Raw genomic sequence first — 20,894 nt, forward strand, 5'->3', positions numbered from 1 at the left:
CATTCAACAATGTTTTGTACAATATAGTCATTAATTCTGTATTTTTTATTTAATAAAATTCAGTGTTCACAAAGATATGAGTTTTGTCCTGCTAATGCCAGTCAGTGGCTTCCTTTTCAGAAATATTTTACAATAAAAATATTTGTATAAATCAACTTAAAACAGTGATAAACTTATAGCCCACATTTTATCATTAATTCGGCATGAAATGGCACTCAAAACTAAGGCCAAGCCTCGATACCAGACTACGCCCCTCAAAACATCAGCAGCCTCGGTGACGTCTGAAGGCTATTATCTTAGAAGTGAAGCGAACTACATTTAGACTGTTACAAAGACAAACATTTGTTTCTTTATCATACGTACTGATAGGACCAGGAACATGTTAAGAAATAGGTTCATTCTGATTTCATGTTAAGTCTTCACTTGTTGACAATTACATGAATAATACAACAACACTATCTTTTAATAATAAGTAATTAGATGTTCACCTAAAAATGAAGCATGTTTGATGTTAAACCTACATTTGATAGCTGCATTCATATTTGAAATTTCCAGGGAATAACAAAGATTATTGACTTAATCACACACAAAGATACATGAAACTAACTAATTTTACAATACTTTTTTTTTTTTTTGGAACAAGACAGCACATAGTGACAGATCTGCTGCTGCTGATGATAAAATAATAAAAAAATAAATATATATATATATATATATATATATATATACACACACACACAGGTTAAATTATAGATATTTATGCTCATAAAAATACTATCTTAATGTACATTAACAATCCGTTAGCATTATAACGGAGCATTTAAAACAGTTTTAATAACTTTCAGTAATCAAGTTACCAATAATAATATTTTATGAATGAGTTCCTTTAGATTACAATAAAACTTCTATCTGCTTAATAAATTACTGTTCCAATGGCTATTTTATTATTTTTGCATAATGCTAATATTTAATTCCAACAGAGCCAAAGAGTTGTAATTAGATCTCAGGGCCATCACTGTCACTGGCCACTAGGGGTCATGACACAGGTTATTCAGAAGCCTTCTAATATTATCCCTCACATGATCACCCTATTTTAAGGGTGGAAACTTGTCAGAACCAGATGTTGATAAACAAACAGACACAAGGCAAGGTTTTACATATAAAAAAAATAGTTTATAAACCATGCAGGCAGGATATATATATATATTCACCCACAACACACTCATTAAAACACCTAAATTAAAACAAACAAAAAGAGATCCCTAAAAGACAGAAGGAAGGAAAAAAAGAAAAAAGATTATCCATTTGTTTTTTATACCTCAATTGTACACTAAAGTTTAGTCTTACACTGGATATGTACACGTGGTTAACCCATAACCAAAATAAATACAGGATACTCGTATACATGTTTTTAAGATAATGATAAATAATATGTAACCTTCTCTGTAAAAGGCAGTAAGCATGTGGAAGCTAGCAGGGTATGGACTGGAATCTTTAAAGGTCTGTGTTGATGGATACCTCACTACAATCTGATGAGAGCTCTGGGAAAAGTTTGCAACATTCCACTCCGTTTCCCAGAGTTTGGGCCCTTTTAGAAGCAGTGGATATCGTAGATGGGAGAGAGGTCTGTTAAAAACAACAAACATATTGCACACCTCTAGGAGAGAAAGGCAGTCTTTAATCTGGACACTTAAAATCATCCGAGGAGTGAACTGGAGCACCACTACCAGAACTTGACTGTGCAAAATGGTATAACGCAAGGCAGTTTGGTGAAAGGGGGCCTCTTAGCGTTTATTTTTCATGCCCTTTTTGTGCTGGTATGCAAGAATACAACAGACCTGAGTCCAGTGTGTAGCCTTGATACCCTGATAGTACTTTGTGCATTTGGCTACAGCAACAGTCAGTCTTCCGCACGTGACGCACGCACTCAAGTTGAGTCTCCTCATCTCTTTCTTGAAATCTTAAAGGATCACCTAAAAGCTTTTCAATAAATACATCACTCACCTGTCATATAAACTGTGTAACATGACAATCTTTCCATAAAATCTCAAAATAACGTCCTCTCAAAGAAACCCATGACCTTTGTCTATTGTGACATTCATGTAGCCGTTATGGTTTTTGGCAGCTGTTTTAAAAACCATCTCAAGGTCCTCATATTAAAAATATATTCGGCTCAAGATGCCATACTGATAGCGGGTTTTAAAAAGTTAACATGGAGGCAGTGGAGCAGGGCTCAGCTGGCACAATCAAGCCCTCCATGAAAAGATCCAGCCACATTTGTTTTTTTAGCATTAAAAAAAAAAAAAAAAAAAAATGAAATCAACTGGTTTGTTTGGACCAGGCACTGACGATATTCAGGCACACAGAGCTCCTGCTCTCTCAACTGTCTTTGTAATGCTCTAAATGTATGCTTTCAATAAAACCCCCAGTTCCCTGAACAACAACCCCCTCCCCATCCGTCTGAAGCTGTGGAATGAACTACGTGTGGTGGATCTCGTGAAACATCAGTTCGCGTGGGATCGCTGTCTCTGGGCCGTATAGCTTTGACGCTCGGCGCTCAAAGGCTGACACCATCTGCTTCACGACCTCGTCGAAGAAAACTGCGGCCAACTGAGAATGCAGGAGCGAGCGGAACTCAAAGGAAATCTAGGGACAGACAGAAGCAAGGAATCAACATTTGCTTTGAATCAAATGTCGTCATTCATAAACGTTATGGCTCATCTCAAAGGACTTTACTTTAAGACTTTTCAGAAATACAAGAGAAGGTGAATGGAATTCAAACCTCACTGGTTCTTAAGCTCAAATCTGCTTGCATGATATATGAGAAAAGCTTCTGTTTTCTGTTCTGCAAAAAGGACAGTTCACCCAAAAATGAAAATTTTGCCATTAATTATTTCTTTGCACACAAAAAATATTCTCGTAGCTTCGTAAAATTACGGTTGAATCCCTGATGTCACATGGATTATTTTAACTATGTCCTTGCTACATTTTTGGACCTTGATCATGTTAGGATCCTTGCTATCTATGGGAGGGTCAGAGAGCTCTCGGAATTCATCAAAAATCTCTTAATTTGTGTTCCGAAGATCTTACAGGTTTGGAACGACATGAGGGTGAGTAATTAATGACAAAATTTTCATTTTTGGGTGAACTATCCCTTTAATGGAGGGACAGAAATCTAAGGTTTCATTAAAAATAGCATTTGTATTTCAAAAATGAACAAAAGTCTTTTGGCTTGGGTGAGCAAATGACAAAACTTTCATTTTTAGGTGAACTACCTCTTTAAGCATAAGCAACGGTATCAGTCTTGGCAAGCACCCTTAAATATACTTAATATTAAAGTTTAAATATACATTGCATTCCAGCTTCACCTGAGGATTATAAACCAGACTGTGCTTGTAATACTCACAGCAAAGTCAAGGGTGCATGTACGGGGGTAGCCGGGAAGACCAGGGCTGAAGCGCCACACCGTCTCCAAGTGATTGAAAAGTTTTCCATCAGAGCAAGATGCCTGAAGATGCAAAAAAGCAATGGAGTTAAAAACAACTTTCAGCTCATAAACACAAGTATTATGAAGTATTGGTCTGCCATTAATCCATAAAATAGATCCACTTAAGAAAATAAAGTGCTGTACATACCTTGACCAAATGCGGGCGAACTGTAGTAACGAGCGAGGTGTAGTTTTCTACCACAGGAGGGAAGCCCACACTCAGCTTGGCCTTGCAAAATCCAGAGCGGCGGAATACAACTTCCGAGCGCTTGCACCAGGGCACGAACAGCAGGTAGTCTTCTACTTTGGCCACAACCTCATACATTTCTTGCATTGAGTACCTGTGTGCCACAGAAAAGACAGTTAGCCAAAACAATACAATGGTGTCTTGTGTGCAAATGACATTAACAACAAATTGTTTAATTTTTGTTTTGGGAGTGGACTTCTTAGGGGGGTAGGATCTTTCTATGGAAGCAAGTAGTCATTCAGCAGACACTTTAACTCAAAGTGACTTACAGTATACTGAATACATAGGAGTAATTCAGGGTTAAGTGCTCAAGGGCACAAGAGTGACCGCTCAAACTTTCTGATTACCAGCCCTAAGCTTTAGTCATTATGCCACAACACTGACTCTGCATTTATAATCTGAGGAGTTCAATGACCTTTTTTATTAATCTAACTTTGGAGTCATGTCAGCTCATAACCTCACTGGATGCACGGCACTCTATAGCAGTTTGGGATTGACTCACTGCTGGACGTCAATGCATGATGGTATCAAGACAGAAGAAAGGTCAAACACTGTTTGTTTACTGTCAGATTTGTGTACACAGGGTCCAACAGAGGTAAACACGGACATATCTTAAGTTTCAAGGTCTAATTTTTGAGCATTTTAAGACCTTCACGTTAGAGATAACAGATAAGATAAAATATTTATAGAAATGACTCAAGTCCCTCACTGCCTGCTTGTTAGCCACAATCCATCAAATATAATCTTTTTGAAAATGTCCTTACTATATAGGTGCTCAGTTCTGTTCCTGGATATGCAAGTTGTCATTCAGTAAACACTTACCCAAAGCTACTGACGGTAATTTTTCACAAGGACTTTCCCCTTAAGTAACGTAGGGTTCAGTCAACAAGGGCACAACGGGGATGGAGTTTACTCTTTACAACCTTCTGCTTACCAGCACTGTGCCTCTGGAGATCCACCTTCACGTAGGATCAATTTCCAACTTAGACTCAGCTTAAACAACATGACCCCCGACCACCTATAATCCACTCACTGACCGTCTCATGTGTACCACACACAAACATGGCCATCATAGTCCAAAAACCATTTGGATTAACTGGCGTTTATATAATTCTTGGCAGTCTGGACTCATTCACCTGGGGCCTGTTTCATAAAACAAGTTAACCAAATAAGCCAGATTTATTTCAGTTAGTCTGACGTATTGTCAATTGATTTGGTTCAAAAGCCTGGCTTATTTGGTAAACTTGTTTTATGAAACAGGCCCCTGAAAATGAAGGAATGTTTACAAGGACACTACAACAAGACTTTTGAGCAAGAACTAATCACTGGATTTGACCAAATCTCTAAACAATAACAATACGAGTTTTGCTTGAAGCACTAAATGTTAAGGATACAAAGGGAAATCAAGACTAGTTGCAATCCTGCTATTGAAGACCCAGTATGCAAAAAAAAACCTGTGCGAAGAGGACATTTTACATATGGCCAAGGAAACTATCAAATTTAATAAATAAATGAACCATCAAACTTTTAAATAAATGTAAAAAAACAAAAACAAATATAGTTCATTAAAAGGGGGGAGAACTGTGAGCTAGGTGGTGCATTTCAAGTAGTTGTTTAACAACACCCAAGTGATTCGTTTTGGCTGTTGTTAGTATGTCAAAGGTCAAATGAGTTTGTCCAGGAATGCATTTATGCTACACACCTGCATAACTATAGAACATACTTCACAGAGAGTAGACAAGTTCATCAAATTCAGTATGTGCACACGCACTGTATTAATGCTGGAACTAATTTCTGCAGGACAGCTGATCTGGACTGAGCCCTCTGCTCTAAAATGTCAGGCTTCAAAAGCGGTTCCCAAGTAACTTGTGTGACGTGTGTAACGGGTACAGATCCGTACTCCAATAACCCCAGATACCTAGAAAGCTGACACCAGATATTATTCCCATGCCCTGTTACATAAACAACATTTGCAGGGACACTGGGGCTAAAGTAATCATGGGCCTCAATAAAAATTAAAAATAGGAACAGATCATGCACCATATCCAACTTGGTTGGGAACATACCCAATGATACGTCTTTCAGAGTACTCCTTTCTCTTGTTAAAGGACTCAGAGAGGTTGAAGAAGCTCCTGGCTGGAGCCACCACAGCACGACCTGACACAGCCCTGAAGAGGGGCGGCGCCCGGGTCATCAGTATTCCACATGAAGACAGATATCTGTTGACAAAACAGGGTGAAAGTATGTCATTAAGCAACAGCATAGAAGCTGCATGAAACTTTGTGTACTTGTAATGATTTAGGCCCTATTTGTTTGTTGGATGGACGATAGCTTAAGATAGCTGACGTCTCCTAGGAGTCAGATAAGAGCAGAGAGAACCCATGAACCACACAGATAGATGTGTGCAATTTACAAGATTAGGACTCTTAATCAAAACAAAGCCTTTTATCCAGAAGATTAGTGAAAATTTACTCTTTGGCTCAATCTAATCTTAAATCACAAATATTTAGTGCAATCACTCAACTATTTTGAGACAGTTCAGTGAGACTCTTTCATTCAATAAACTCACTCACTGAACTGCAAGTTATCATGACTTTCAGTGATATTTGTCTCAACTTGAAGCAAGTTCAGTGCAATTTAGTTTGTGTTGGTGAAACTTAAAGCAGTATCTTAATGACTGGTTTCTCATATGTTATAAGAAACTGTAAAATCCAAATGTATATAAAATGGTATAATGTAAGAAACACTACAATATGCACATCCTCTACTAAACTTGAGGTATCCCTAACATACAACTGAACAATTGTTAATAAATGATATTATAATTCTTAATAGAAACTCAACTGAGGATTTGAGTCGGCTAACGATGGCTGTCAACAACAGCCGAGTTAACAGTTAACCTAAACTCTAAAATGCAAACAGCATGTGATAGCAAGTATGTGTTGCCTAGACGTGGTTGCATGGAATTTACATAGAATACTTTATATGACACCTTTGTGCAAATTGTATTCGCAAGTTAGTGTAAAAATGTAGGATTTAAGGGTTTTCTGTATTGTCTTCTTTGTTATGCACTGGCTAATTGAATTTACAAAGGCTCTGAATGACAAGCTTTTGAAATGCTAAAGAGGAGCTTAAAAAAAGCCAACTGTGATGCAACCGGCCATACAAATTAGACCACACAAGCAATCCACAATACCAGCTGTTGTGCATTGGGACGTGTACTTCTTCATTTACATAGTTCATCATTAACTACAAAACTTTATGAAGCAGTGCATTCATGCGGAAGGACCAGGGTTAAAGGAAACATAGGATAGGCATCCCATGACATGTTCACCTGCCCTCCATTTGTCAAGACACAAATCATATGGAGAGCGTAATCACTGACCACCACAACCAAGTCAAGGGCAGTAGTAACACCCCATCCTGTTAAAATGTGTCCGGTGCATGTCGGATCAATCACACACACATATCTGAAACTCAAGGGGATGAGGACTTGCTCTATAAATGGCACAATATCTCCTCAATGGAAAGTGTGGCAGCCAAATTCATTCATGTCGGCACAAGAGCTGCCAAGAATGGCGTAACTGTAACAGCCGACGGTGAGAGAACAGTCACCATCAGACACTTGTCATGGCCTTATGCCAAGAAGTTATAGCATTTGGCTGCCAAGCACTTGGTTGGGGTACACCACGTCCCTAGCCACAGGTGACAAACGTCACAGCTTGGCTTGTGACGTCACATATGCTGCAGACTCCTGTAAATGCATACCTGCAAAGGTGTTTGGAAAGCATTGCCAATGAAATCATTTGTACTATACACACTATATGTGATCCTGGACCACAAAACCAGTCTTAAATGTCAATTTTTCGAAATTGAGATTCATACTATCTAAAATCTGAATAAATAAGTTTCCCATTGATGTGTGGTTTGTTAGAATAGGACAATATGTGGCTGTGATACAACTATTTGAAAATCTGGAATCTGAGTGTGCAAAAAAAAAAAAAAAATCACCATTAAAGTTGTCCAAATTAAGTTCTTAGCAATGCATATTACTAATCAAAAATGTAGTTTTGATATATTTACAGTAGGAAATTTACAAAATACCTTCATGGAACATGATCTTTCCTTAATATTGTAATGATTTTTGGCATAAAAGAAAAATCGATAATTTTGACCCATACAATGTATTTTTGGCTATTGCTACAAATATACCCCAGCGACTTAAGACTGGTTTTGTGGTCCAGGGTCACATATATGTATGTACATGATGGTGCCAAGATTTTCTTTTGCATTTCCCTGATAAAAATCATTTGATTGCATTTAATCTGCAGCTATATTAATTAAATTATTAATTCTGAATAAACACCAGCTGTATGCAGTGGGGGACCAGCTTTTCAAAAAAACATTCCTACCATTTTGTTATTTCCCCTTAAAAAGCATTTGGTTGCATCTGAGTTTAAAGCGACTTTAAATAAATAAATAACATAAATCTGAACAAACCAGCATCAAAGTTATTCAAAAAGTAAGAAAAGCCTTTAACAGATACACCTGGTCAATTACATAATATCTTAACCTTGCCACTGTCACTTCTTAGGCTATCTGGCAACCAGTTATGTGACCCTCCTCCCACCCCCTCCTAAAGTTAGTTTTTTTTAACACATTTATTTGAGCACATCATACGTTTTAATACATCGTTGGACGATAAATAAAGGCTTTAATGACACAAAGTTGTCATGTCGGCCTTAAATTCGCTCCAGCTGTGAGAGCGAAACTAACCGTCCAACTAACGAAAATCAGCTCGCGAGTTTCTTCACTTAATCACTTCGATCTTCACATGAGCGCACATAGACAGTGCGAAACATTAAACCGTCGTTAATTACCTCACTCCATTCCTGCCCGGTGTTTCTCGACTGGCTGTGGACGGTAAGTTTCTGATACACTCCGCCACCGCTCTTCTCAAACACCGGGAGCCTCTCGCCATCTTCACTTCTCCTCTCTTTCGCCTCCCTCCGTCGAGAACTCTTTTCCCGTCTCGAAGACCAGCCTTCTAGGAGACCCGCCCTGAGATCTCATTGGCTGAGGTTGTTTTCCTTGGCCTCTGATTGGTTTCTTCTTCCATCCGTCACGTAGTTAGCCTACTGACGTAAGTGTTTTAATTGTGAAGAGGGTTTGCGTGCGCAGAATTGTCACGGGATGTGAGATTGGGTTGCCCAGGCTGCGCGACCTACAGTGCATAGTTAGTAAAGGTTACAGCTAAATTTGTTTGAGGACACAATGTAAAAGCATTAATAAGATTGAAAAATATAAAATACGTTGAAAAAAACCCCAAACTATTTAGTTTTAAATGCGTACGTCTGTCCCCCTTATGATATCAGGAAAAAAAAAAAAAGAGTTATGTTTTTCTTCAGGTCTAACAACAACATTACTCAGTAAATGCTGATTGTTGGCATTTGTTCTTTTATTCAGTTTTTCAAAAGTATTGCATTCCAATTACTCCACAGTTTTCTGTGGTAATGAATGCCGTTATTTATGTAGCATAGACTGTAAAAAATTATGTAGCCATAACGTGTTTAAAAACTGTAGTTGCATCTCTGCTTCATTTAATTCCTGTAAACACATCTGTTTGAAACATGAGTATATGCTTTTATCTAATCATTCTGTGTGGAACAGCTCTTTTAGAAAGCGATAGAAAGGAGGAGACATTCCGTGAAAGAAAGTGTGGTCTTTGCCACATAAATATCCAATTATTTTAATTAATTAAGTTAACCTGTATCTTGAAGTCTCTTAATAAAAATCAACGCACAAAGACATCCAGTCTACTATATCTCCGCTTCTCAAGCAGAGCGGGGGTATATACTACAAAGTGTTGACATTTGCCAGCTGCGACGCCTAGTCTTAGTTTGTGCTCTGCGCATGCGCATTGTTTGTGCAGCAGGGAATGCGCATGCGCGTTCTCGTGAGCGCAGCGGAGTCGGATGTGCAGTCAAAGGCCTTCCGGTACTGAGGCTCACACAACAGCAGGAAAATGGCGCAGATCGCCAAAACACATGACGGTAAATTCGTTTTTCAAAGATTGTTGTCGATTTTATCGATTTTTGTCGTTTATGTCTACATTGCAGTTGGGGTGTTTGTTCTTTTCCAGTCCTAAAATGTGGAATTAGCGAGAAAAAACTGAATTAGGTCAGTTTGAGGTGGTGAATAGAATATGGCGTCTGATCGTTGAATCAAACCTGGCCGTGGCGCACATGAGAAATATTAACAAATATTCTATCCGGAGATTCGTCTTGTGGTTTATAGCAGAGTTAGTTGTAGCATTCATTGCAGAAATGCGTATTAGTCTATAGACAGCTTATCTGTTTTTATTGCATAGAGTTTGAATGTTAAAAATACGCTGGTTGAACGATTATGTATTGAAACCAAAATGGCGTTGCAAACATGCAATCAAACACAGACCAGATCTTTACCTGCATAGGTTTGTTTATCTTTATACGAATTCCAATCGAGTGGTGGTTTCTGTAGAATTCTGAAATGTTCATTGTCTGTTTGTTTACCGTGCTTATGTAAACTTACTTAATGGATAATTGTTCCGATTCTCTGACGAAGTGTTTGTATTTTTTTTTTTTATTAATGGATCATGCTATGCATTTAAAATTGTTTTCTAGAGCATGACTACGTGTAACTGCAGTGTGTGTGTAATTTATGAGGCGTACGTTAAATGAATTATTGTTCACCAGTTTATAGGTATTTTGGTGTCCTGATCTGATTTTTTTTTTTTCTAATTTTTTGTTGTCGTTTTTTTCTTAGACATTGAGGCTCAGATCCTGGAAATCCAGGGGATGAAAGCTGCCCTGGTGGAGGGAGCTGAGCAGGGGGTTGGGCTTGATTCCACTGGATATTATGACCAGGAAATCTACGGAGGCAGTGACAGCCGCTTTGCTGGATATGTGACATCAATTGCTGCTAACGAGCAGGAAGAAGTAAGTGATAGCATAATACTTTAAATTAGGGATGCAACGATACCATTTTTTTCAGAACCAATCCGATATAGAAAATTCTGAGTATCTGCTGATCCAATCCGATACAGCACAGTTTCTGTGTTGACCTGATTGTTACACTTTTGTGTGTTAAACACAGTTTACTACATATAGACAACTTAATTTTAATGAGGAAAAAAAATGTAATCATAATCTGACAAAAATACTATTATAAACTAGGTTAGTGAATAATTCAGCAGCAAAAGATACTCTAGAAAAATCACGGATGCACAATTTTATAAAATCTAGTGAAACATTTTTATTTACAAATAAAAGTGAATAAGTGTTGGACTAAATCTGGAAAAATGTTACACGTTGCTCTTTGTATTGTTGTTAAATACATTCATGAAAAGACAAGTAAATACTTTTTATATATAAATATTTATATATTTCTTTTAAATGTATAGTATAGTAATGAAGGCAGCAACATATGCTAGATAGGACAGAACAAGAAAGACTATTAATAATCTTTCATTGCGCAGAAAAGTATTATTACACAAAAAGCTCCAATACAGAGCGGCACAAAGCGCTTATCCGCATCCCGTGCATAGAATGATGCGCTTGAAGCAACACTGAGTCACAGCGTGCTGCTCCACATAGAGAAGTTCAAAGCACAAGAGATATTGATGCGTAGTTTATTAAATCTGTGCAATTAGTTTGAGCCTTTTCTTTTAACAGTTTTAAACCTCAGATACTGTGCGCTCTTGAAGAGAGTTTCATCGTTTTGACTAGAAACCGAATGCAACACGCCTTCATCTGTACCTCACATTGAACTATGGAACAGCTTCAGAACACTTGATATATAGTGCACAGAAACTTTATGGTGCTTTATAATGTTATTAGTGTAATGCGTGCAATTTCGGATTTGGATCGGATTTTGTCTGACCAATACCCGATCCGGCAGAAAATGCCAGTATCGGAGCCGATACAGAGTATTGGATCGGTGCATCCCTACTCTAAATGGTAATAGAAGGGCCCATGTCAGCATGTGTAAGTACTTTGAAGAAGTTTCTGAACCTAACTATTTTTATTTCAGGATGATGATGAAGATTCGTCCACAAGTCTGCTTGGACAGAAGAAACCTGGATATCATGCACCGGTTGCAATACTCAATTCCATTCCTCAGTCAGATGAGCAGGTAATTAACAGAAATTCCATCTTCAAATTCCAAACTTTTTTTAATGAATCTTCAGTTTGTTTTCCAAATGCATTTGTTGAAGGATATAAATGATAACATTCTTTTTTGCCCATCCTGCAGTATGATCCCTTTGCTGAACACAGACCACAGAAGATTTCAGACCGTGAGGACGAGTACAAGAAACGCAGACAAAAGATGATCATCTCCCCAGAGCGTCACGACCCATTTGCTGATGGTAAATTTTACACCACTATTTTCCTCTGTTTATTTGATCTGTCCATGCCGATCAGTATTTACTCTTCTCATGAAGTTCCGGTCCAGACCAGTTTTGTTTTTGGTTAACCCTTCGAACACCACCCAACAACTTGCTCCCTGGATTTGACTGACCTGTAAGACTGTCTCAGTAAGACATAAATCTTTTAATGAGATGTGCTGAGAAGCAGTTATTTTTGATTCGGAGATTTAAAAGAGTTGGGCAGCAAAGGTTTTGGGAGACAGTTGTTTGGGTGGTGTCATTTGTCCCATCAGGACATAGGTTGCAGGTAGGTGTGTTGTTCGAAGGGTTAATGTACGTTTTTGTGTGAAACAGGCAATACAATAGTCAGACACCTCAAATAGACACTTTTGAGTTTAATAATGCAAGAGGCTGCAGTGCACTTTGTTGTGCAGTTACTGTCAATTTTCCTTTCACTTTTCTCTTGTTCCATAATATACTCTATTTATTTGCCCAATGGCATGTTGGCTAGACACCCATGATGTGTCAAAGTTAGTAATGTTTCCAAAAAGAGTGGAACTCTAAATAATCTTGAGCCACTTCTGGACATACTTTACAATTTACTGTGCATATCGGTTGTAGTCTGTTACAAAACCTAGTGAAGCCAAATTGATCATCCAATAAAATGTTTTCCAGCCATTTTAGTTTCTTTAAACCTATGGCCTGTGGGTGCTCATATTGGTACAAATTAGCAAGGAGTTTAGGAACTTCAGAACATGTTGCAACAGGCTGCACACACTCAAACTGCACCAGATGGGGTCAGGTTATGGGAGGGAATTGATTCTGGATCAGGCAAAACATCTTGCATGTAGTCCCAGACAGAGGAAGCTTTTCACAAAACTGTTGTGTAAATATATTTCTATTTTATTATCATAAAATAGAGATATATCTATTGAAGAATCTGTGTACCAAGATTCCACAGGCCCATACTAACTGTCCTTAATTTCTCTCCTACAGCAGTACTGCTATGCCAGTCCTGTCTGCACTCTCTTAAGGGTGCAGCAACTCGTCCTGTGTAGGTTATGGTCAACAAAAAGCAGCGTGTTTAACAGATAAATCAAGACCGTAGTTGGTAGTTTTGCTCTGATGTGAGGCCAGAGGGTCTTTCAGGGGAATCCACCATGGTTTTACGAAACGATTTTTCTTTAAGTTGTATATTGTTTTTAAAGCCTCATCAAGGACAATTTTCTCTTTTCAACTTCATGTCCTCCCTTCTCATTTGAACTTTTCATACCAATCCATTGTAGATATATATATATATTTTTTTTTAATGAAATTAGATGCATAAGTATGCACAAGTGTGCGTTTTTCCTTAATTTGTTTGATTTAAAAAAAAATTAAGATTTTATTAGAATTCCCCAAAGTGTTCAGTGTCTCTGGCTGCAACACGTATAGTACAATAAATTATAGTACAATTTTGCAAAGTCGTTTTTTTTTTCTCCTTTTTTTTTTTTTTTTTGTGTGTGTTTTTAAATGAGTTACAAGAGCAGAACAGGTGGTATGCTATTGTGTGTGTGAGTTCAAACCCTTTTCCAAAGTGTTACTAATGGTAAAGAGAAATTTTCTAGGCTTCTTTTCTGCCGGTTGAAGTCTGACTGCAGAGGGACCCTTGGCACTGAAAGTGTACGTATTCTGGAGAGCGCAGCCCAGGACCCTGCATCAGTGATGGCTATATCCTCTCCTTATCTCCTCTTAAAAGCAACAGAAACCTCTTTGTACCTGCCTGTTCTTAATGTATGACTGTATACTAAGAGTGCTTAGCTTTTATTGTCTAGGGTTGTTTTGTGTTATGAGAGGATAGTAATTTAAACATTTAAGGCCATCTATTCAGGGACAGTTGACTGTAGTGCTTTGTGTGTGAAAATGCTGGTTTTGAGACTTACTTGGCTGACCGTCTCGCATTTTGTTGGTGCTCTTTCGCATAGGGGGCAAAACGCCGGATCCCAAGATGCAGGTCAGGACGTACATGGATGTTATGAAGGAGCAGCATCTGTCCAAAGAAGAGGTAAATAACATTGGTTTTTAGTGAAACTGTAAGATGTTGGTGATTAAAAAAAAAAAAAAAAAAGGTAAATTAAGAGATGTTCCTATCTGACCAAAGCATTCAATGTGTTTTCTCCAGAGAGAGATCAGGCTGCAGATGGTAGAGAAAGCAAAATCTGGAGAGCTGAAAGCAGTGAACGGCTCTGCTGCATCTCAGGCTGCTGGGGCCAAACGCAAACGACGCTGGGACCAGACAGCTGACCAAACCCCCAGCAATGCCACACCCAGAAAAGTGTCTAGCTGGGACCAGGCAGATGGAGGTTCCGATGTGAGTCAATTTTCTTTAACAGCTCTAGGGCTGCAACTAATGATTATTTCTTCAATTAATTTGGGAAAAAAAGGTCATATATAATATTGCTCATTATATAATATTGCTAATCCTGTTCTTCTCTTTACCCAGACACCAGGACACACACCTTCCAACAGTCGCTGGGATGAGACACCTGGCCGTCCCAAAGGTAGCGAGACCCCGGGAGCTACTCCGAGCACCCGTATGTGGGAACCCACACCAAGCCATACCCCAGCTGGAGCTGCCACGCCAGGTCGAGACACCCCTGGACATGCCACTCCTGGCCACGGAGGGGCCACTTCCAGTGTGCGCAAGAACCGCTGGGATGAGACACCAAAGACAGAGAGAGGTCTTATATTTTATCCAGTTTGTGGTGCATTCACTAACAGTAGATATTTAATGCACAGTGATTTTAAAGAATTTTATTTTGTGTGTTTCAGAGACACCTGGTCATGGTAGTGGCTGGGCTGAGACTCCACGTACAGACAGAGGAGATGAGTCAGTGGGTGAGACGCCCACCCCAGGTGCTAGCAAGAGGAAGTCAAGATGGGATGAAACACCAGCCAGTCAGATGGGCTCTTCAACTCCTCTGCTCACCCCTGGAAAAACCCCTCTGGGCACACCTGCTATGAATATGGCCACACCCACTCCAGGTACTGGACTGGTAGTGTTGGTTGTTACTATTGTAGTTAAAAGTGGAGATGTTTTTTGGGTGATTTGTAGAAGTTGCTGTAAAGTTTTCAATGTTTGCAGGTCACCTGATGAGCATGACTCCAGAACAGCTGCAGGCTTGGCGCTGGGAGCGAGAGATTGACGAGAGGAATCGCCCATTGACCGATGAGGAACTTGATGCCATGTTTCCAGAAGGATACAAAGTGCATAACTTTATTTTCTACAGAATACCATTACTTTCTGTCAGAAAATTAATTTGTTATTTTGCTGTTGCTAACTGTTTTTCATCTGCCATTTTCCCTAGGTACTGCCGCCACCAGCAGGCTATGTACCCATCCGCACCCCAGCACGTAAGTTAGCTGCCACCCCCACCCCCATCGGAGGCATGACTGGCTTCCACATGCAAACAGAGGACCGATCTATGAAACAAGTCAGCGATCAGCCCTCCGGAAACCTGCCCTTCCTCAAGCCAGATGACATACAGTACTTTGATAAACTGCTGGTAAGTCCCATGTACACCAGGAATCCCAGGGTTTTAAAAATAAATTTTAGTCTTTTAAAAAATTACTAGAATGTTATATGTATAATATTAATAATAATTAGAGGTGTGGCCCATTCAGTTTACCATACAGTTATTGAGAACCCATGTCACTATGGTTTTCTGTATTCGAGATATGATATTTTAATATACAGGTGCTAGGGTGCTCTCAGTGGTTGCTAGGACATTGCTAAACCGCTTCCATGGTAATAATTATTAAAGACTACTAGCCAGTCGAAGTCAATTGAGCCCACCCTCATGTCTCTGTTATTCTGGTTCAGTGGTCTGGCTCACTCAGTTTATGTTGCTAGGATGGCCTTAATGATTTCTAGGGCATGGCTAGATTGCCAGGGTGATATTTAAAGAATGCTTGGCAGTCTTGAGTTGAAAGAGCCCACCCCCATGTCTCTACAATGATCCAGAGATATCCTTCTCGTTTCATTTCATTCATGGATCTGTGACAAACAGTGGAGGAAATTTGTACAGAATGATGTTTTTGAGATAATAGTGATGCTTTGCTAGCACCACTAATTATCATTATTAGAAGTAACAGCATTAGTAGTATTATCTACAAATGTAACTAACAAATTTTTTATACAGGTATGCTTTTAATTTGACCGATCATTTAATCTTTGTTTGCAGGTCGAAGTTGACGAGTCCACCCTCAGTCCAGAAGAACAGAAGGAGCGCAAGATCATGAAGCTACTCTTAAAGATCAAGAATGGAACCCCTCCCATGAGAAAGGTTAGTATTCTCTCTCACACTTAATGGACTGTAATACAATCTTGCAAGGATGAACTCTTAACTAGCTCTCTCCTTTCAGGCTGCTCTTCGTCAAATCACAGACAAAGCCAGAGAGTTTGGTGCAGGACCCCTCTTTAACCAGATCCTGCCATTGCTGATGTCTCCTACACTGGAGGACCAGGAGCGTCATCTCTTGGTGAAAGTCATTGATCGTATCCTCTACAAACTTGATGACTTGGTTCGACCATATGTCCACAAGGTGAGTCTGCATTGCATTCGAGCATTAATTTTAATGCTTGGTTGGAAAAACGTATTAACCTTTCATGTGTCTTTTCTGACGTTCCTGTTTGTTCTTAAAGATTCTTGTGGTGATTGAGCCCTTGCTGATTGATGAAGATTACTATGCTAGAGTAGAGGGTAGAGAGATCATCTCCAATTTGGCAAAGGTAAGATGGTTGTCTATAAATAGTAAATGTTATCTTTTGTCGAGAACAGCATCCCAGCAGTTGTTTAATTAATCAAATCTGCATTTCTTCATTAACAGGCTGCTGGTCTGGCCACTATGATCTCCACCATGAGGCCTGATATTGACAACATGGACGAGTATGTGAGAAACACGACAGCTCGTGCTTTCGCCGTTGTTGCGTCTGCCCTGGGCATTCCATCTCTCCTGCCTTTCCTCAAGGCTGTTTGCAAGAGCAAGAAATCCTGGCAGGCTCGTCACACGGGTATCAAGATCGTACAGCAGATCGCTATTCTCATGGGCTGTGCTATCCTGCCCCATCTCCGCAGCTTGGTGGAGATTATCGAGCATGGTTAGTATGGCATTGTGGTCTCCATCTTTCTATATGTGGGTGTACCAAAAGTCTTTTAAATTGTCTCCAATATAGGACAGTTTCAAACTGTTGTATTTTTCCCTCAGGTCTCGTGGATGAGCAGCAGAAAGTGCGAACTATTAGTGCTTTGGCTATCGCTGCCCTGGCTGAAGCTGCTACACCATACGGTATCGAGTCTTTTGATTCTGTGCTAAAACCTCTTTGGAAAGGTATCAGGCAACACAGAGGCAAGGTGAGCGTGTGTTTGGTCAATGGAATATTGAAGTTGTTTTATTTGTACTGTTTGCTTTCAGACTTACTTTTTGGGCTGCAACCCAAAGATTGTCAGATTTTTAGTAAACAAGTTTTTAACACTATTTTTGTGTTGTCTTAGGGTCTTGCTGCCTTCTTGAAAGCCATTGGATACTTGATTCCTCTTATGGATGCTGAATATGCCAACTATTACACCAGAGAAGTGATGCTTATCCTTATTCGAGAGTTCCAGTCACCTGATGAGGAAATGAAGAAGATTGTCCTCAAGGTGCATTAAAAAACTATTTAGAAGAATTAAAAATGTAATCTTTCTAAAACATTTCAGGCTAAACTTTTTTTTCTTTTTTTTTTTTTTCCCTTGTACATTTCAGGTGGTGAAGCAGTGCTGTGGCACAGATGGTGTGGAAGCCAATTACATTAAAACAGAGATTTTGCCTCCCTTCTTCAAACATTTCTGGCAGCACCGAATGGCGTTGGATAGGCGCAACTACAGACAGGTATGTGAGATCATCACATAATTAGAAGTAACGTTAACCATGAGTAATATGCATTTAATCTCATTTGTCTTTTTACTTTACAGTTAGTGGACACTACAGTGGAGCTGGCCAACAAGGTCGGGGCAGCTGAGATTATTTCCCGTATCGTGGATGACTTGAAGGATGAAGCTGAGCAGTACAGAAAAATGGTCATGGAGACCATTGAGAAAATCATGGGCAACCTTGGAGCCGCTGACATCGATCACAAATTGGAGGAGCAGCTTATTGATGGAATCCTGTACGCCTTCCAGGAGCAGACCACTGAAGTGAGTTATGGACTTTGCTGCATATAAAATATCTTGTTGCTGTTATGATCATCTTACATCATAATCTTGCCTGTATCTCTAGGACTCTGTGATGCTTAATGGCTTCGGTACGGTGGTAAATGCTCTGGGTAAGAGAGTTAAACCGTACTTGCCTCAGATCTGCGGTACAGTGCTGTGGCGTCTCAACAACAAATCCGCCAAAGTCCGTCAACAGGCTGCTGACCTGATTTCTCGCACAGCGGTGGTCATGAAGACATGCCAAGAGGTGAGGGGCGCATTATGTACATTTATGGACTGGCTAAACAAAAATACTGATACTGCTTACTAATATATATCTTGCTCTTATTTCCGTGTAGGAAAAGCTGATGGGCCATTTGGGTGTGGTGTTGTATGAGTATCTGGGAGAAGAATACCCAGAAGTGCTTGGTAGCATTCTTGGAGCCCTTAAAGCTATTGTCAATGTTATTGGTGAGTGTTGGTCAAAGTGCTTCATTACTGTTGTTTGCTATTGCATCTAAGCCCTAACTCAAATTTTTTCCCTACGTTTGTTTGTAGTGATGCACTGACATTTCTACAACCAAAAATACTGAAAAAGTGATTTTTAATGTGTTTTTTTCTGTTTGACGTTTATTTTGGATTCTCATTTCCAAAAATCATTTGTGCATCACATAAATTATTTCTGCTACTTTGCTTTCTTTTATATTTAAGTGTGTAAATGTCCCGTTGGCAGGTATGCACAAGATGACACCACCCATCAAAGACTTGCTTCCACGTTTGACTCCAATCTTGAAGAACAGACATGAAAAAGTGCAGGAGAACTGCATTGATCTAGTGGGCAGAATCGCTGACAGGTCAGTTCTACAGTTCCCTGCAGAATTTGAGCTATTAACATTTGAAATATTTTGAGAATGCCTCCTTAAACACATCATCGTGTCCTTTGCAGGGGTGCGGAGTATGTGTCTGCCAGGGAATGGATGCGCATCTGTTTTGAATTGCTAGAGTTGTTAAAAGCCCACAAGAAGGCTATCCGCAGAGCTACTGTCAATACTTTCGGCTACATCGCCAAGGCCATTGGGTAAAACAGAAGTCTTCTCAGCATTACAGAATGTCTCAGAGGTTGGAAAATGTAGATTTTTAATTTCTGTTCTTAAATCTCTAGTCCTCACGATGTGCTGGCCACGCTGCTCAACAATCTGAAGGTGCAGGAGCGTCAGAACCGTGTGTGCACAACGGTAGCCATCGCTATCGTTGCCGAGACGTGTTCGCCGTTCACCGTGCTTCCTGCTTTGATGAACGAGTACCGTGTTCCTGAGCTTAACGTTCAGAACGGTGTCCTAAAGTCTCTGTCCTTCCTGTTCGAGTACATTGGTGAAATGGGCAAAGATTATATCTATGCCGTCACACCTTTGTTGGAGGATGCTCTGATGGACAGGTAAGCTGGGAAAAGAATTACTGCTTTTCACAATAGTTGCCACTTAGAACATGCAGATTGTTTTATAACAATGCCTCTATAACTTCCTGTATTTGCTCTCTATTGCAGGGATCTTGTACACAGGCAGACAGCCAGTGCTGTGGTGCAGCATATGTCGCTGGGAGTGTATGGCTTTGGCTGTGAAGATTCTCTCAATCATTTGCTCAACTATGTTTGGCCAAATGTCTTTGAAACGTCTCCTCATGTCATCCAAGCTGTCATGGGGGCCCTTGAGGGTCTGCGGGTGGCAATTGGACCCTGCCGCATGCTGCAGTATTGCTTGCAGGTACATTTTACTCTTCCAGCATAGAACCTGCACACTTTATAAAATGGTTTTTCATTGACTTGTAAAGATCTAAAGGCCCAATGTTTTTTTTTTTTGGTTTTTTTTCTCCCTCAATAGGGTTTGTTCCATCCTGCTCGCAAAGTGCGTGATGTTTACTGGAAGATCTACAACTCCATCTACATCGGCTCCCAGGATGCACTGATCGCACATTATCCTCTTGTCTACAATGATGAGAAGAACTCATACGTTCGTTTTGAGCTGGAGTACTTCCTGTGAATATAACTACCCTTACATGTGCACTCTCTCTTTTCTCCTATATCTGTGTCTAATTCATGGTTTATAGGACTTGGTCCATTTTTTATGTTCTCTGGTAGGTTACAACCAGTACCACAAATTCTGTGGTCTAAAATTTATTTCTTATTAAAGAACAGAAAAATGTTGAAAAAAAGAATCTGTTAAACGTGACGCTTTTAGGTCTTTGGATTAGACTTTTCTGTTTTTACAGCGTGGCACCATGCACAGTGACAGTAAAGATAGTAGCAGAGTTTCTGAGGAATGTGGTTTATCTTCAGTAATTCTTTTAACTAGAGACTTGTGTCCTGATCTGTCAAGCCCACTCTCTCGCTCAGTCACACATCTGTTCTTATTATAATGTTGCTTAGTTTGGCCGAATAAACATTTGTGTATTAAAAGTCATTGGTCTCCTCTGCCATTTGTTTGATGTTTGGTACGACCAAAAGTAGTCCTGATTTTATTCTATCTACACTTTCAGTATTAAAAT

The 20,894-nt window shown here is 39.5% G+C and overlaps 2 protein-coding genes across 3 annotated transcripts; one reads left to right on the top strand and one right to left on the bottom strand.

Annotated features, from left to right (window-relative positions):
- Positions 1-24: 24 nt before the first annotated feature.
- Positions 25-8,773, bottom strand: coq10b (coenzyme Q10B). The gene is made up of 5 exons (XM_058787274.1): positions 8,615-8,773; positions 5,801-5,953; positions 3,636-3,828; positions 3,407-3,508; positions 25-2,646 (listed from the first exon to the last, which is right to left on the bottom strand). The coding sequence occupies exons 1-5, from the start codon at positions 8,713-8,715 to the stop codon at positions 2,479-2,481; spliced, it is 717 nt and encodes a 238-aa protein (XP_058643257.1). The 5' UTR covers positions 8,716-8,773; the 3' UTR covers positions 25-2,478.
- An 858-nt stretch (positions 8,774-9,631) lies between these two features.
- On the top strand, positions 9,632-20,809 carry sf3b1 (splicing factor 3b, subunit 1). Of its 2 annotated transcripts, XM_058787269.1 has the most exons (25): positions 9,632-9,787; positions 10,539-10,711; positions 11,805-11,906; positions 12,027-12,141; positions 14,106-14,185; positions 14,303-14,491; positions 14,624-14,861; positions 14,953-15,165; positions 15,266-15,387; positions 15,489-15,686; positions 16,365-16,466; positions 16,546-16,725; positions 16,826-16,912; positions 17,011-17,281; positions 17,389-17,534; positions 17,676-17,822; positions 17,926-18,051; positions 18,135-18,356; positions 18,439-18,621; positions 18,713-18,824; positions 19,087-19,207; positions 19,300-19,431; positions 19,516-19,788; positions 19,897-20,113; positions 20,231-20,809. In XM_058787269.1, the coding sequence occupies exons 1-25, from the start codon at positions 9,760-9,762 to the stop codon at positions 20,387-20,389; spliced, it is 3,936 nt and encodes a 1,311-aa protein (XP_058643252.1). In that variant the 5' UTR covers positions 9,632-9,759; the 3' UTR covers positions 20,390-20,809. The 2 variants fall into 2 exon arrangements, with proteins under 2 accessions (XP_058643252.1, XP_058643253.1); XM_058787270.1 differs by lacking the exons at positions 9,632-9,787; positions 10,539-10,711; positions 11,805-11,906; positions 12,027-12,141 and adding an exon at positions 12,262-13,803.
- The last annotated feature ends 85 nt before the right edge of the window (positions 20,810-20,894 follow it).

Source organism: Onychostoma macrolepis, chromosome 09, assembly GCF_012432095.1.
Source record: "Onychostoma macrolepis isolate SWU-2019 chromosome 09, ASM1243209v1, whole genome shotgun sequence".
Lineage (NCBI taxonomy): Eukaryota > Metazoa > Chordata > Actinopteri > Cypriniformes > Cyprinidae > Onychostoma > Onychostoma macrolepis.

What these genes read in the sequence shown, in the direction of transcription:
- coq10b (XM_058787274.1), bottom strand. Translation starts at nt 8,715, where the DNA reads ATGGCGAGAGGCTCCCGGTGTTTGAGAAGAGCGGTGGCGGAGTGTATC. An exon ending in CCGGGCAGGAATGGAGTGAG is followed by an intron (nt 5,954 to 8,614) that starts GTAATTAACGAC and finishes TTTTGTCAACAG; the next exon opens with ATATCTGTCTTCATGTGGAA. An exon ending in TCTGAAAGACGTATCATTGG is followed by an intron (nt 3,829 to 5,800) that starts GTATGTTCCCAA and finishes TGTGGCACACAG; the next exon opens with GTACTCAATGCAAGAAATGT.
- sf3b1 (XM_058787269.1), top strand. Translation starts at nt 9,760, where the DNA reads ATGGCGCAGATCGCCAAAACACATGACG. An exon ending in TTCCTCAGTCAGATGAGCAG is followed by an intron (nt 11,907 to 12,026) that starts GTAATTAACAGA and finishes CCCATCCTGCAG; the next exon opens with TATGATCCCTTTGCTGAACA. An exon ending in TGTTTCCAGAAGGATACAAA is followed by an intron (nt 15,388 to 15,488) that starts GTGCATAACTTT and finishes CATTTTCCCTAG; the next exon opens with GTACTGCCGCCACCAGCAGG.